Source organism: Entelurus aequoreus, linkage group LG06 (assembly GCF_033978785.1).
Source record: "Entelurus aequoreus isolate RoL-2023_Sb linkage group LG06, RoL_Eaeq_v1.1, whole genome shotgun sequence".
Lineage (NCBI taxonomy): Eukaryota > Metazoa > Chordata > Actinopteri > Syngnathiformes > Syngnathidae > Entelurus > Entelurus aequoreus.
Genome location: NC_084736.1, coordinates 75,574,409 through 75,592,691, shown reverse-complemented (window position 1 = coordinate 75,592,691; position 18,283 = coordinate 75,574,409). Strand labels below are relative to the sequence as shown.

General features: G+C 38.5%; 1 protein-coding gene across 5 annotated transcripts in view; it reads right to left on the bottom strand.

Moving 5' to 3' along the window:
• Positions 1 to 7,841: 7,841 nt before the first annotated feature.
• LOC133652599 (citron rho-interacting kinase) overlaps positions 7,842 to 18,283 on the bottom strand; it is a 156,223-nt gene continuing 145,781 nt past the window's right edge. For 3 of the 5 annotated variants that reach the window (XM_062051534.1, XM_062051532.1, XM_062051537.1), the window contains 3 exons: positions 15,219 to 15,392; positions 10,163 to 10,451; positions 7,844 to 8,823 (listed from right to left, as the gene is read on the bottom strand). In XM_062051534.1, coding sequence (XP_061907518.1) covers positions 8,800 to 8,823; positions 10,163 to 10,451; positions 15,219 to 15,392 — 487 coding nt within the window. In that variant the 3' untranslated portion in view covers positions 7,844 to 8,799. Of the gene's footprint in view, positions 8,824 to 10,162; positions 10,452 to 15,218; positions 15,393 to 18,283 lie in introns of all 5 variants that reach the window. The other 2 variants (XM_062051535.1, XM_062051536.1) reach the window with 2 other exon arrangements.

The following is an 18,283-nucleotide window of genomic DNA, read 5'->3' as shown; positions in this document are numbered from 1 at the left end:
ACACATGTCGGACTACTAACATAAATAAATGTAACACATGTCGGACTGCTAACATAAATAAATGTAACATATGTCGGACTGCTAACATAAATAAATGTGACACATGTCGGACTACTAACATAAATAAATGTGACACATGTCGTACTACGAGCATAAATAAATGTGACACATGTCGGACTACTAACATAAATAAATGTAACACATGTCGGACTAGTACTACTAACATAAATGAATGTAACATGTTGGACTACGAGCATAAATAAATATAACACGTCGGACTAGTACTACTAACATAAATAAATGTAACACATGTCGGACTACTAACATAAATAAATGTAACACATGTCGGACTACTAACATAAATACATGTCGGACTACTAACATAAATAAATGTAACACATGTCGGACTACTAACATAAATAAATGTAACACATGTCGGACTAGTACTACTAACATAAATAAATGTAACACATGTCGGACTACGAACATAAATAAATGTAACACATGTCGGACTAGTACTACTAACATAAATAAATGTAGCACATGTCGGACTACTAACATAAATAAATGTAACACATGTCGGACTACTAACATAAATAAATGTAACACATGTCGGACTACTAACATAAATAAATGTAACACATGTCGGACTAGTACTACTAACATAAATAAATGTAGCACATGTCGGACTACTAACAAATAAATGTAACACATGTCGGACTACTAACATAAATAAATTTAACACATGTCGGACTAGTACTACTAACATAAATAAATGTAGCACATGTCGGACTACTAACATAAATAAATGTAACACATGTCGGACTAGTACTAACATAAATAAATGTAACATGTTGGACTACGAGCATAAATAAATGTAACATGTTGGACTACGAGCATAAATAAATATAACACATGTCGGACTAGTACTACTAACATAAATAAATGTAACATGTTGGACTACGAGCATAAATAAATGTAACACATGTCGGACTAGTAGCATAAAACGAATGATCTTGAATGTCATCAAAGACAATCTGAAGTGTTAGCAAACAAACACATTGTTAATAAACATGTCCGAAATGTTTTCACTTCTTCGTTTTAGCCGCACATGTTGATATGGAATATGACAACAATAACATACTTCTACATACACGCTTTGCTTCTCCAGAAGTTTGTCAAAGTTAGAATCCGCGTCGATGTGAGAGTTCACCTGCTTTCCTCCTCTCAGCACGCCGCTCTGACACTTCCTGTTCCGCGGGGCTTTTTGGAGCGTCAAAATAAAAACACAGGTTTCAAAATAAGAGCATGCGTAAATGAACTAAGACTTGTTTGAATGGCAGAACAATTGCACTTTTTCAGTCGATCACACTTAAAAAAAAAAAGTACAAACGACAACCTTTTTGTTCTTTAACAAAATCACCTTCTTGTTTCTCCTTCAGCATTAAAATCAGCATCTAAAACCGAAGAACATAATTTTATTTAACATATACCTTACATGGAATTCCTCCCTTAATTGCATTACACGTTTTAAGAATAGTTTTTACTGTATTTGAGTTTCGTGGTTACGCATGCATTTTTAATTTGCTTTTGTAATATTTTAGATTGTAGTGTTGACCTTTCCCAGCAGAGGGCGCCAGCTCTACACAACATCCATGAGAACATCCACCTTCACTTAGTGTAAACATGCTGATATGAACAACAGTTAACTTTCTATTTTTTTATTCCTCTTTAATTGATGTTTATAGTTCGGTTTTACAGACTAAAATGGATATAAAAATGGCAGAGTGGTGGCAACAATGCACTCAATCACATAATTAGACAATAACAATGCAGATCAGCAAACTTATAAACACACTAACAATCAAATAAAAGAAGCGTATTACTGTTTTTTTTCCTTTTTTGTATAAAATACATTATACTGACAAATGTATTGGGACAGCTGGGTGAGTATGGTTCCCCATCTTAGGGAAAAAATGTTTTGAGGACTCTACTAGCCCAAACTCATCCAAGAAAGTACTTCCATAATCTTCTACAGAGAAAATAAAATAGTTTTACTTCCATAGTGTTCTAACAAAGTTAGAGGTATAGTCCAAATGTAGAGATGTCCGATAATGGCTTTTTTTTGCCGGTATCCGATATCCCGATATTGTCCAACTCTTAATTACCGATACCAATATCAACCAATACCGATATATACAGTCGTGGAATTAACACATTATTATGCTTAATTTCTACAACCAGGTATGGTGAAGATAAGGTCCTTTTAAAAAAAAAAATTAATTAAATAAAATAAGATAAATAAATTAAAAATATTTTCTTGAATAAAAAAGAAAGTAAAATAATATAAAAACAGTTACATAGAAACTATTAATTAATGAAAATGAGTAACATTAACTGTTAAAGGTTAGTACTGTTAGTGGACCAGCAGCACGCACAATCATGTGTGCTTACGGACTGTATCCCTTGCAGACTGTATTGATATATATTGATATATAATGTAGGAACCAGAATATTAATAACAGAAAGAAACAACCCTTTTGTGTGAATGAGTGTGAATGGGGGAGGGAGGTTTTTTTTGGGTTGGTGCACTAATTGTAAGTGTATCTTGTGTTTTTTATGTTGATTTAAAAAAAATAATTAAAAAAACGATACCGATAATTAAAAAAAACAATACCGATAATTTCCGATATTACATTTTAAAGCATTTATCGGCAGGCCGATATTTTCGGACATCTCTATCCAAATGTAACATATCAATGATTATATTCCAGTGCAGCATGTCAAGACTTAATATTTGCAATCTCATCCTGAATATATACAATAGCTTTATTTTTCTGCATATTTATTCAAATGTTCTAAGTGTGTCCAAATAAATCCTACGAATATAATTTCAATTAATGAGAAGTGCTGACTGCAGTTTAACCACAGAACATCTCTTGACTGAACAAAGTTACAGTAATGTATGTGACGTCATTAATATCTGATCAAAGCTGTTGAAATATGATTGTGTGTGTCTTCATCTCATTCACACATGGACGCATTAGGAGCTATCAAAACATTACGTCATTGCGTGTCCATTCAATGAAATAGAAATAAAAAGGGTGACATCTGCTGGCCAGGCATGGAATGATAGACCGTGTAGGACAACTTTAATGATTAGTTTTTTTAATGCACTGCAAAAACTTAAATCTAAGAAAGATGAAATATCTCAAATAAGAATGATATTTGCTTATTTTCTGTCTGATAAGATCATTATTCTCACTAAGCAGATTTTATGTTAGAGTGTTTTACTTGTTTTAAGTGTTTTGGTCCTAAATTATCTCATTAAGATATTACAGCTTGTAGCTGAGATTTGATGACCTATATTGAGTAAAACATGCTTGAAACTAGAATATCAACTGTTGCAAAGCTGTGTCATCAACACTCACAAGTATAAAACTACTTTTTTAAAGTAATCATTTCTTACTTCAAGCATGAAAAAAAAATCATGATGCCAAGCTCATATCATTATGTCAAGATAATGGCACTAGCATTTACTTAATTTAAGAATATTTTTCAATATATTAAGCAAAAAGGTCTAATTTTATTTTCCTACCAAGAAAAGTGCACTTGTTATTAGGGAGAATATACTTATTTTAAAGGCCTACTGAAATGAATTTTTTTAATTTAAACGGGGATAGCAGATCCATTCTATGTGTCATACTTGATCATTTCGCGATATTGCCATATTTTTGCTGAAAGGATTTAGTATAGAACGACGATAAAGTTTGCAACTTTTGGTCTCTGATAAAAAAAAAAGCCTTGACCCTACCGGAAGTAGCGTGACGACACCAGGGGAAGGACTGCTCATATTTTCCTATTGTTTACACCAGCAGCGAGAGAGATTCGGACCGATAAAGCGACGATTACCCCATTAATTTGAGCGAGGATAAAAGATTTGTGGATGAGGAACGTGAAAGTGAAGGACTAGCGTGCAGTGCAGAACGTATCTTTTTTCGCTCTAACCGTAACTTAGGTACAAGCTGGCTCATTTGATTCCACACTCTCTTTTCTTTTTTCTATTGTGGATCACAGATTTGTATTTTAAACCACCTCGGATACTATATCCTCTTGAAAATGAGAGTCGAGAACGCAAAATGGACATTCACAGTGACTTTTATCTCCACGACAATACATCGGCGAAGCACTTTAGCTACTGAGCGAACGTGATAGCATCGGGCTTTACTGCATATAAAAACAAAACAAAATAAGTCCCTGACTGGAAGGATAGCCAGAAGATCAACAATACTACCAAACTCTGGACATGTAACTACACGGTTAATGCTTTCCAGCTTGGCGAAGATTAACAATGCTGTTGCTAACGACGCCATTGAAGCTAACTTAGCAACGGGACCTCACAGAGCTATGATAAAAACATTAGCGCTCCACCTACGCCAGCCAGCCCTCATCTGCTCATCAACACCCGTGCTCACCTGCGTTCCAGCGATCGACGGAAGGACGAAGGACTTCACCTGATCATCCGTGCGGTCGGCGGCTAGCAAGTCTGCTATCCAAGTAAGTCCTCCTGGTTGTGTTGCTACAGCCATCTACAGCTTTCTTCTTTTCAGTCTTCATTGTTCATTAAACAAATTGCAAAAGATTCACCAACACAGATGTCCAGAATACTGTGGAATTTTGAAATGAAAACAGAGCTGTTTGTATTGGATTCAATGGGCTCCGATTACTTCCGCTTCCACTGTTGACGTCACGCGCAAACGTCATCATATCGAAACGTTTTCAGCCGGAAGTTTGCCGGGAAATTTAAAATTGCACTTTATAAGTTAACCCGGCCATATTGGCATGTGTTGCAATGTTAAGATTTCATCATTGATATATAAACTATCAGACTGCGTGGTCGGTAGTAGTGGGTTTCAGTAGGCCTTTAAGGTATTTTGGGGTTCATTGAGGTTAGCTAATTTTACTTGTTTTGGAAAGTCTTGACAAGCCAAATTTTCATGTTCTATTGGCAGATAATTTTGCTTAGTTCAAATAAAATACCCCTAATTTTTGTATTTTTTTTTCTTGTTTTTGAACACTGACTTTTTGCAGTGTATACATTCTAGCACACATGATCCATAACGATCAAAATAGCAAAAACGACTTTAGAGGTTGCTGCTGTGCTTCTATTACCTTCCGTTTGGATGCAGAGCAGTTGTTTTTTTTGTCCTACAAAAAAGAACACTTCTTTCCAGCGTCTCTATCGGTGTATAATGAAAACCTTTTGTTGAATACAAAACATGCCCTTTAGTGAAGAAAAATTCATAAATTAGCCGCACCGTTTTTTAGGACGCAGGGTTCAAAGCATGGGGGGGAAAAAATCAGCTTATAGTCCGGAAAATACGGTACACAGTACGGGCCAAAAGTTTGGACACACCTTCTCATTTCAATGTGTTTTCTTTATTTTCATGACTATTTACATTGTAGATTGTCACATTAAAACTATGACACCCGTGAAGTGAAAACACATTTCAGGTGACTACCTCTTGAAGCTCGTGGAGAGAATGCCAAGAGTGTGCAAAGTAGTAATCAGAGCAAAGGGTGGCTATTTTGAAGAAACTAGAACAAGGGTCGGCAACCCAAAACGTTGAAAGAGCCATATTGGACCAAAAATACAAAAAACAAATCTGCCGAATTTAATATTTATTCTACACATTTTTACAACATTAGTCAACAATAGTAAATCAGAGACTACTCAGAAGGTGAGATAACTCCTGGAAATTACTGGCCAAAGGTATAGATGTGTGTCTCCAAGTTAAAGGAAACGACAGGTTTTAACAGATTTATCACAATCTTTGGCAAGCTAGGTAATGTTTGCAGTGGTCTGGAACAACATGGCACACATACAACTTTATGAAATGCAGCCAATATTACAAACAGATAATGTGTCATGAGACATGCAAAACTCAATTATATACAAAGAGATTATAAGTAACAGCTAGCCTAAATAGCATGTTAGCATCGATTAGCTTGCCGCACTGACCAAATATGCCTGATTAGCACTCCAACAAGTCAATAACATCAACAAAGCGCACCGTTGTACATTCACGCACAGTATAAAACTTTTGGTGGACAAAACGAGACAAATAAGGAGTGGAAGATTTTACATGTAAACAAACTGTTGCGTCACAGTCCACACTATGGTGAGTTCAAGAACCGCCGAAATTAGTAGGACAAAACGGTACTTTCATCACACAAAACATATTAAACAGTGGGCTTTCTAACAATTGGGAAGTTTTGTGTCATGTTTGTCCTCAAACAAAAACCATACTAAAAAAAAATATATCTTCCCCATCTTTTTCCATTTTCAATCCTTTTTTAAAAAATGCTCCAGAGAGCCACTAGGGCGGCGGTAAAGAGCCGCAGGTTGCTGACCCCTGAACTAGGAATATAGTTATTTCACCTTTTGTGTTCATTCATAGTTTTGATGTGACAATCTACAATGTAAATAGTCATGAAAATAAAGAAAAGGCATTGAATGAGAAGGTGTGTCCAAACTTTTGGCCTGTACTTTATGTGCTGCACATTGTTTTCTGCAACAAAAAAAAATCTAATTATTCTCTATAAAATATGTTTTGTGTCCATATTTTTGGGTGTCTGGAACAGATTAAATGGATTTGGTTTCAGTTTGTTAAAATAATTGTTTCTAAATGATCACAAAAACTTTGTATTACATTGTGTTCCTGACAAGAAGACAAAAGGCTGTCTTTGAAACCTACCAAGAGTAAGGCTCGTAAAACTCCACTGTGTAGGGGGAAGCAAGATGGTGTTCCTGTGTTCTCTCATGTATGGTAATCAACAGAAGGATGTTGTTCTGGCCCAAGGACTTCAGAGCGGAGAGATGACAGGATCTGCCCAATTTCCAGACGACCTCTTTTTGAAGTATTTTACGAACTCTTTTTGAACTATTTTATGGAGCTCTTTTTCAACTATTTTACGAACTCTGTTTGAACTGACCTTTCCTGTGAATTGTTTACAACCTTTTCGGTGAACTTTTTGCGACCTTTGTCCTTTGGAAACAGCGGTGGTTATGTGGTCGGGGAGGGTCCAAAATAAAAGAAGGAGGCATGCAATCTTTTGGCAGAGCGTTCTGAGATACTGTTCAAGCGTACAGACGACTCTCCTTAATATTGAGTCCAAATTGAATTCTGTCTCTGTTTAATTCTTTGCCTCTTGTCTTGTTTAATAGATGTCATCACTGTTTGAACCTGACAGTTTTCATATAATTGTGTAATCTGTAAAACCTTTTAATGGAGTACACTGCAAAAACTGAAATCTAAGTAAGATTAAATATCTCAAATAAGGGTGATATTTGCTTATTTTCTGTCTGATAAGATAATTCTTCTCACAAAACAGATTTTATGTTAGAGTGTTTTACTTGTTTTAAGGGTTTTGGTCCTAAATGATCTCAGTAAGATATTACAGCTTGTTGCTGAGATTTGATGACCTATATTGAGTAAAACATGCTTGAAACTAGAATATCAACTGTTGCAAAGCTGTGTCATCAACACTCACAAGTATAAAACTACTTTTTTAAAGTCATCATTTCTTACTTCAAGCATGAAAAAAAAAGCATGACTTTGACACAATTGTGTCTCATAATTAAAACAGATGACAGCCAAATGGACTTTGCTGTTTTATTTTCAATGAAAACATAGAAAATGCATACTCATATAGTAGTACAGTTGTTATTAGTAAGAATATACTTATTTTAAGGTATTTTTGGGTTCATTGAGGTTAGCTAATTTTACTTGTTTTGGAAAATCTTGAGAAGCCAAATTTTCTTGTTCTATTGGCAGATAATTTTGCTTAATTCAAGTAAAATACCCCTAATTTTTATTATTTTTTTCCTTGTTTTTGAACACTGACTTTTTGCAGTGTAGAAACAAAAATGCAGGTACAACTTTACTAGTTTATCCCATTATTTTTTCTCTTGCCTGATTTTTCCTGTCGATTCTTTGCTCGTTGTTGTCCTTCTTTTGTTCTGCCAATAAAGAACCACTGGAATCCTGCTACCAGAACTGAAAAGACTTGCAGGACCACACTCCGGTTTCTCCCGTCTACAAAAATAACAAACATTTTTTTAAGGTTAACATGAACCTTTTATTGAATGCAAACCTTCAGCGACGGAAAATAACGACCAAGAGAAAGAATCAAGACCCAAAAAGCGTCATGCTGGCTGATGTGACGGCTGGAGGCGGTCTAGAAAGAAACGACACTGGAACTGACCTTTGACATCTACTGGACTTGACCTCACAGCACAGACACAGGACGCGTGTATCAGAAGAAGCAGCAGCAGCGCACTAATCGGAGCAAGCTGCACTCTAGAAACAACAACGTTGTTAGAAGTCTTCTACAAAGATAACAGCTGTCAATCAAACCAGAAGCAAAAACGACTTGATAGAAAGGAGATTCAGCAAAGAAAAAACATCCTGTTCACGTCCAACTTCATGTGCAAAGTGTCGCCTCCCTCGTGGCCGTAAATGCAATCTCGTCATTTTCAAAACGTCTAGTCTTCCTGCAACATGTTTAGAAAGTCTAAAAAAAATAGACATGGCTTTGCTGGCCGACTTTTTCCCTTTATAAAAACTTTTGGCTGCGTTATGTACATTTATTCCCATCTAGCGTTAAGACTCGCATTGCCCCCCAGAAGCACGTGTCGGGTCGGTGTGGTCGAATGAGGATGTCGCACCGTGTCAGGCAAGATGGCCGACGGTCGAGCAATAAGTCACTACTGGCCTTTTCACGAGGAGCAACCTCTCACACTGATGACTGATCCCACACCTGCGAGACGACAAGAGGGGAAAAGTACATTGTCAATAGATTATACAAAGTCAAAGTCATGATACAAAACTAGTTAGCACTTGTTTGATTGAAATGATCACGTACTGTCGTGTTCATAAGTTTACATAACCTGGGGAGAATTGATGATTTTTTGGCCATTCTTCGGAGAATATGAATGATAACACAAAAACCTTTCTTCGGTTGTGTGGAGCTATTTATTGGCAAACAACTGTGTTTACTCTTTTTAAATCAAAATGACAAAAGAAAGTACCCAAATGACCCTGATCCAAAGTTTACATACCCCAGTGACTTTGATCTGATAACATGCACACAAGTTGACACAAACAGGTTTGAATGGCTAATCAAGGTTCCAATCCTCACCTGTGACCTGTTTGTTTGTAATTAATGTGTGCGTATAAAAGGTCAGTGAGTTTCTGGGCTTCTGACAGACCATTGCATCTTTCATCCAGTGCTGCACACATGTTTCTGGATTCTGAGTCATGGGGAAGGCAAAAGAATTGTCAAAGGATCTGCGAGAAAAGGTAATTGAACTGCATAAAACAGGAAAGGGGTATAAAAAGATATCCAAGGAATTGAGAATGCCAATCAGCAGTGTTCAAACGCTGATTAAGAAGTGGGAAATGAGGGATTCAGGTCGACCAGCAAAAGATTTCAGCCACAACTGCCAGGAAAGTTGTTCGAGATGCAAAGAAAAATCCACAAATAACTTCAGCTGAAATACAGGACTCTCTGAAAAATTGTGGTGTGGCTGTTTCAAGATGCACAATAAGGAGGCACTTGAAGAAAAATGGGCTGCATGGTCGAGTCGCCAGAAGAAAGCCATTTCTGCGCAAATGTCACAAAGTATCCCGCTTAGATTACGCCAAACAGCACAGAGACAAGCCTCAAAACTTCTGGAACAAAGTCATTTGGAGTGATGAGACCAAAATTGAGCTTTTTGGCCACTCGACCATGCATGAGTGGAAGAAAGGTTTTTGTGTTATCATTCAGTGTCCAGGCGACTCTCCTCAGATTGAGCCGGATTGAATTCTGTCTCTGTTTAATTCTTTGCTTCTTGTCCTGTTTAATAGATGTCATCAGTGTTTGAACCTGACACTAATAAGCAATAATTCTGAGGTTATTGAGGGAAGACTCTTAGTTAATGGCTTACTGGTTGTATAATAAGGCCATGCAGAATAAAGCATTAATAAGTACTTAATAATGACTAATTAAGAGCCAATATGTTACTAATTTGCATGTTAATAAGCTAGTAATTAATGGTGAATATGTTCCCCATACTAAAGTGTTACCATTTGAATTGCTTTTATCCAAACAGTACCTTGTTTACTGGTGCCAGCTGCGTCCGCACAGAACCAGCATGGAGTCGATTGCTGTCCCCAAACCTCCCAGGAGATCTCTCTCTGCGGCTGTCCAGCACTCTGCCGGGCGACTTCTCTCTGTCCAAGGGGCGGGCCGGAGACTTGTCCCGTCTGAACTCGGTGCGTCCCTCGCGGTAGCGGTGAGGGGTGCTGGGCTCTCGATGCAGACCATCATGGCTGCCGGGCCCCGAGGTCAAGCGCTTTGTGATGTGCTCTGTGTAGGTGGGAGGGCCTCGCTTAGTGGGACTCCTGGAGGACCACAACAGAGGACAACATCCCATTTGGCCTCCAAATCCAACAAATACTCTTCTCAGGTCAGATTGGAGAGGGCTTGAACAAGAAAACTGCTCAAACCAAAGAATCAAACATCTATCTTAATCTTACTTTGGGGTGGCGTGGCTCAGATGGTAGAGCGGTAAGAGGGTATCTAATGCTTAAACAAAAAATAAACAAAAGGTGAGTGCCCCTAAGAAAAGGCATTGAAGCTTAGGGAAGACGATGCAGAACGAAACTAAAATTGAACTGGCTCCAAAGTAAACAAAAACAGAATGCTGGACGACAGCAAAGACTTGCTGTGGAGAAAAGATGGCGTCCACAATGTACATCCGAACATGACAAGACAATCGACAATGTCCCCAATAAGAAGGATAAAAACAAATAGATGCGGGAAATATCGCTCAAAGGAAGACATGAAACTGCTACAGGAAATTACACCTACATTGAGACAAGAGCTATAGTGATGCATGCTTGATTATGGTTTGAATTCATATCCAACAATTGTGACAACTTTTTACTGTCAACTAAGTTTAGTTTTTGAATGATTCCTGCTGGTGGTGTGCCTACTGATTTTTTTTAACGCAAAAAATGTGCCTTGGCTCAAAAAACGGTTGAAAAACACTGCAGTAGATAATGGGTTTTCTCAATGTAAAGCACTTTGAGTCGCTAGAGAAAAAGCGCTATATAAATATAATTCACTTCACTTACTTTGGTTGGTTGAGTTTACGAACCCAACCCGCCGTTGGTTGAAACAGTATTTGTCACAGAGTTGTGCCATTTGAGCAATAAAAAGTCAACCCGAGAAACATAATTTTTGTTTGAACGCCACTTAGAGATCGACACAATCCTGCCCTCCAACCACCGGAACTAAGAAAGTTAGTGCAGAGGAGGAAAAAAAAGAGGACGACCGAATCAGAGAAACAAAACATTAAAAACATTTCCTGCTGGATTGCATCACACAAGCTGCAGCCAGCGTCGACGAACATTTAACCATGAAAATATTGAGAAGCTGCAGATGCTGTTTAACGTGTTTCAATATGTTCTGTCTAGTCCTGACTCAACAAACTGGACGGTGGAGTATTACTTCTGGTGCACAAACATGTAAATGTCGAACATAAACAATGATTTCCTTCTTTCCAACAACGAAGATGCAACCCATGGGAGACACAAAAGTCTGCTTTCCAAGTTAAATGCGGAACAATATTATTACGATATTTCACAAAACTACTTTAGTTATTGCGTAGTACAATCCATTGTACACCCTTTCTAAAAGGCATTAAACTTGTAGTGTTTTCGGAGCACCAAACATGGATTAAATGGATTTCAATTTATTTCAATAGCGTTTTGAGTTACAAGCTCGTTCGTGGAACGCAACGTGTTCGTTCGTAAGTTGAGCTGCCTACCGCTGTAAATTTATTTACGGGGTTCGTACTTTTCCATGGCCAAATTCAAGCACTTTTTAAAGACTTTCAAGATCAATTTTCCAGTTTTTCCAGTACCCTTCAAAAGGCCAGTGTGAATCAATCCATAGCCTTGTTTTTTGAGGTCACCAAATGCTGTCTGTAGGAAAAATATGGAAAATCTGCTAAAAACCTAAGCCTAACATTGAACCAGCAGTTATCACTAACTGAATGGGGCATAGAAAATGAAGCGGTGTGACTATTCAATGTCATTGGTGTTTGCAAACGTGTCTCCATTTGTGTTTTTCAGTTTTCTTGTTCTTTTTCTTACTTACAGCACTCAATGACATGGAACAGCACGGATTGATTCACACCGTATTTGTGCCTGTAAACTGCATAATGTGATATAAATACACGCATCCTCCAAATGTCAATTTCACTCATTTATTAACAAAACTGTTCCACATTAATATAAGGATAATAAATTAAAGGAAAATATTTTGTTTGTATCACAACACCTCAGTCACCTTTCATTAAGCATATCTAGCCTTATAACTGTGGCTATGATAACAAATTAACAAAAGTTAACTTTTTTTGCTTTCACTGAGTTAGCCAGACAAGTTAAGTAGACAACGAAAATAGAGCAAAAAATGCATACAACCATGTTGTGTAAAAACTACAAAATCATTCATATGAACTCAGGTCTAAGTTGTGAAAAAGGTCACACATTATACATTACATGACCTTCACAGTACAAACAAGTCCAATAATGTAACCATTTTAATGCAATTAACCAAAACGACAAAATGTAACTTGTTTGCTTTCACTGAGGTAGTCAGACAAGTTAAGTAGAGCAAAAAATACATCGAACCATGTTGGATTTCCTTTTTGCATACTTTGCAGCAGGCTACACCTGGATTTGGTCCACGTTTTATCCAAAGTTTGTATTCGTCATTTCCCATCCAATGTTCTTTAAAACGACAACCTCCCGGCATGATGGACAGTTATTTCTTTCCATTTTATAATTGTTAGAATAATTGTTTTTAAATTATCACAAAAACTTTGTATTACATTGCGTTCCTGACAAGAAGACAAAAGCTGACTTTGAAACCTACCAAGAGTAAGGCTCGTAAAACTCCACTGTGTAGGGGGGGAAGCAAGATGAAGGTGTTCCTGTGTTCTCTCATGTATGGTAATCAACAGAAAGATATTGTTCTAACCCAAGGACTTCAAAGCGGAGAAAACCAAGGATCTGCCCAATTTCCAGACGACCTCTTTTTGAAGTATTTTACGACCTCTTTTTGAAGTATTTTACAAACTCTTTTTGAACTATTTTATGGACCTCTTTTTGAAGTATTTAATGAACTCTCTTTGAACTATTTTATGGAACTCTTTTTGAACTTTTTTTACGACCTCTTCTTTTGAACTATTCTGTAACCATTCCCTCTGGAAGTGGAAGCGGTGGTCAGGTGGTCGGAGAAAGTCAAATAAAGAAGGAGGAGTGCAATCTTTTGGCAGAGCGTGCTGGAGACTGTACAAGAGTACAGTGTGTCCAGGCGTTTCTCCTCAATTGAGTCCAAATTGAATTCTGTCTCTGTTTAATTCTTTGCCTCTTGTCTTGTTTAATAGATGTCATCAGTGTTTGAACCTGACAATAATTAGCCTATTGAGTCAGACTGCCGAGAAATATGATGAACATGTCCACGCATTTACAAGCACTCCACCCAAAATTCTAGCATTTTTCAAACCTTGAAAACACAACATTAAAATCCAAGCATTTTCAAGGTTTTTAAGCCACCATACGAACCCTGTATTTAATATGAAGCCTACACTTGTCCAATTTGAGTAATATTTATAGTATGGCAATATGGACACAACGATTCAATGACAACCACAATATTGGAGAAGTGTAGCAGACAGCTTATATACACAAGCAAGCACTACTTATATACACAAGCAACAGAACAAGCGGTTGACAGAGTTGAATTTTGGCCAACTGTTACTGGAATTTGGGCAAGAAGTAAGACTAAAACTATATACTTTATAGGTCATACATGGCACAATATCTATGTCACTTTAAGAGGGCTGTGTCAGAAAAATTGTATGCAAATTCTCAAAAAACTTTCCGTTCTCTGAGTTCCCAATGAACAGACAAGAGGCTGTCTTTGTTGCACCAAGCAAAGGCTTGGAAAATGCCAATGTGTACGATGGGAGGAGACGGGATGGGGGTTATCTATTGTCATGGAAGACCTGTTCAAGCTGAATCCAAGACCGGCCCAAGCCCGAGGCATCTTTTTCTTTAGTGTTAATGTGACCGAAAACAATGACTGTTTACATACTCCCCATTCCTTTAGAAACAGCTGTTGTCATGTAAAAGAGGAAAATCCAAATAAAAAGAGCTGGCGTACAATCTTTCGCCAGAGCGTGCTAAGACACTTTAAGAGGTTACAGGTCCTCAATTGAGTCCAAATTTAATTCTGTCTCTGTTTGATTCTTTGCTTCTTGTCTTGTTTAATAGATGTCATCAGTGTTTGAACCTGACAGGCTGTCTTTACCCTTTCATCTGGGTTGTCTTTATGTAGCTTGTGCAGTTGGACTTACAACTGTTATGATTTAGAAGTATTTTTGGGATTGCTTATTAGATATTAATGCGTTATAAAGGTTGGCTTAGAATGTATTTCAATGTTGCTTATATATTGATGATCCTTATTGAATATTCATGCATAATAGGTTAACATAGACGATACTATGCTTACAACTGTTTGTGCAATGAATCTCTGTTGAATTGTTGCAGACTGAAAACTTAGAGTAACATTCAGGACGGACTGGGATTTCCTGTTGTTAAACAATTAAATGAGCTGAGGAGGTGCAAAGAGGGATATGAGCAAGGTCAAGACTTTTTGAGATTAACAATTGATTGATTGGCATGGCAACCATGATGATGAATAATACTTGACTCAAAAGATACAGCAATAAACCAATAAAGAGGCAGATGAGATCAACAAACAGTGACTCACTAAGACTGGAGAGGAAAGCCGTGCATCATAAAACTCCCCCAACCTGCTACAAGATAAATTGACTATCGGGGGTTCTTGCCTTCACTCAAGCCCACATGTGTGGTGACTGTTTTGACAACAACTCAGAGAGCCTCTGAAGTACATGTCATTGTGTTGATGCAATAAATGTAACAGATTGAATATTGAAAAGAGTGTCTGACAAAGTTTATTCTCCCTCTGATCAAAACCAACACGTGGAGAGTGGAGAGAGTCCAAGTTATTGGAATCCATCGCCGAACACAACTACTCTAGTTACATTGGAATGACTTAAGGAGGAAACAAACCCTCTGTTGGAGCCGGTCCTCTGCAGCTCTCCAGACTCCCTGATCAGACTTCCCTTACAGCAGATGACCCGCAGCTTGTTCTGGTAGGACGAGGCCAGATAAATGGCCCCGGAGGAGATGGCTGGGCCCAGATAGCGGGGGCTGGGGATGTCCAGGTGGGCCAACACTGAAGGACTGGGAGCAAGAGCAGGTGTGTGAAACAGAAGCTTGATGTCAGGTGTGTCCAAACGTGCCATTCAGAGGCCAGCCGCTAATTTTCTACTGGCCATCAGCATATTGCAAAATACATTGAAGTAATTATTATAGAGCGATATTATTCATTTGTTTTGTCAACTATAACACAAAGTTAAAATAACTTAGTACACACATTGGCCTAGTGGTTAGAGTGTCCGCCCTGAGATCGGTAGGTCGTGAGTTCAAAGCCCGGCCTAGTCATACCAAAGACTATAAAAATGGGACTCATTACCTCCCTGCTTGGCACTCAGCATCAAGGGTTGGAATTTGGGGTTAAATCACCAAAAATGATCCCCGGGCGCGGCCACCGCTGCTGCCCACTGCTCCCCTCACCTCCCAGGGGGTGATCAAGGGTGATGGGTCAAATCCAGAGGATAATTTCGCCACACCTAGTGTGTGTGTGTGACAATCATTGGTACTTTAACTTTTAACTTTAACATTGCGTTTTAGAATCTTTAGGGCCTGATCTACTAAAAGTTTGCTTGTATTAAAAGACGTGCAAACTTGACAGCACACACAAAGTTGATCTACGAAACTTGTGCGCAGAGGATTGCGTCTCTTAATTGAGGAAAAATAGAGAAGACAATCCATTTAGCGTGTCTGTCTTCATGAATAGCAGAATATATGCTGGTGATCTGCAAAACTGTTTTGCGAACGTTGTTTTGCTTCTATATTTAGCACGGTAATAAAGTACGTGCAAACTTGCACTGTTACGCACAAATGGCTGCAAGAAAGGAGGAGATCGCCTCTGCACAGCCATATGATGGACAGATAATTCTGCAGCTGTGTGTCAACATATGTGGACAGTCAGAAACAAAAATATCAGACATATTGTCTATTGAGCAATATAATTTTATAGTTGTATAGCTGCTGAATGACTTAAAGGCCTACTGAAACCCACTACTACCGACCACGCAGTCTGATAGTTTATACATCAATGATGAAATCTTAACATTGCAACATATGCCAATACGGCCGGGTTAGACTACTAAAGTGCAATTTTAAATTTCCCGTGAAATATCCTGCTGAAAACGTTTCGGTATGATGACGCCTGCACGTGACGTCACGGATTGTAGAGGACATTTTGGGACAGCATTGTGGCCAGCTATTAAGTCGTCTGTTTTCATCGCAAAATTCCACAGTATTCTGGACATCTGTGTTGGTGAATCTTCTGCAATTTGTTCAATGAACAATGGAGACAGCAAAGAAGAAAGCTGTAGGTGGGAAGCGGTGTATTAGCGGCCGGTTGCAGCAACACAAATACGTAGCCGGTGTTTCATTGTTTACATTCCCGAATGATGACAGTCAAGCTTTACCATTGGCCTGTGGAAAACTGGGACAACAGAGACTTTTACCAGGAGGACTTTGAGTTGGATATGCAGACGCGGTACCGTGAGTACGCAACCAGAATGTTGCTGGCTGTGGGATTGAATGTGTTGTGCGGGTGTTTGATTTGTATTGGCGGGTTATATGGACGGGAGGGGGGAGGTGTTTGTTATGCGGATTAATTTGTGGCATATTAAATATAAGCCTGGTTGTGTTGTGGCTAATAGAGTATATATATGTCTTGTGTTTATTTACTGTTTTAGTCATTCCCAGCTGAATATCAGGTCCCACCCGCCTCTCACAGCATCTTCCCTATCTGAATCGCTTCCACTGCCCTTTAGTCCTTCACTCTCACTTTCCTCATCCACGAATCTTTCATCCTCGCTCAAATTAATGGGGAAATCGTCGCTTTCTCGGTCCGAATCGCTCTCGCTGCTGGTGGCTATGATTGTAAACAATGTGCAGATGTGAAGAGCTCCACAACCGGTGACGTCACGCTACTTCCGATACAGGCAAGGCTTTTTTATCAGCGACCAAAAGTTGCGAACTTTATCGTCGATGTTCTCTACTGAATCCTTTCAGCAAAAATATGGCAATATCGCGAAATGATCAAGTATGACACATAGAATGGACCTGCTATCCCCGTTTAAATAAAAAAATCGCATTTCAGTAGGCCTTTAAGGGGCTGATTAAAACTAATTCAATTGATTCATTTTGGTCTAGGGCAGGGGTCGGCAACCCGGGGCTCTAGAGCCGCATGCGGCTCTTTAGCGCCGCCCTAGTGGCTCTCTGGACCTTTTTCAAAAATGTATGAAAAATGGAATAACGGACGGCGTGGCGAAGTTGGTAGAGTGGCTGTGCCAGCAATCGGAAGGTTGCTGGTTACTGGGGTTCAATCCCCACCTTCTACCATCCTAGTCACGTCCGTTGTGTCCTTGGGCAAGACACTTCACCCTTGCTCCTGATGGCTGCTGGTTAGCGCCTTGCATGGCAGCTCCCGTGTGTGAATGTGTGTGTGAATGGGTGAATGTGGAAATACTGTCAAAGCGCTTTGAGTACCTTGAAGGTAGAAAAGCGCTATACAAGTATAACCCATTTATCATTTATTTAATAAGATGAGGGGTAAAAAATATATTTTTTGTTTTAGTATGGTTTCTGTAGGAGGACAAACATGACACAAACCTCCCTAATTGTTATAAATCACACTGTTTATATTAAACATGCTTCACTGATTCGAGTATTTGGCGAGCGCCGTTTTGTCCTACTAATTTTGGCGGTCCTTGAACTCACCTTAGTTTGTTTACATGTATAACTTTCTCCGACTTTCTAGGACGTGTTTTATGCCACTTCTTTTTCTGTCCCATTTTGTCCACCAAACTTTTTAACGTTGTGCATGAGTGCACAAAGGTGAGTTTTGTTGATGTTATTGACTTGTGTGGAGTGCTAATCAGACATATTTGGTCACTGCATGACTGCAAGCTAATCGATGCTAACATGCTATTTAG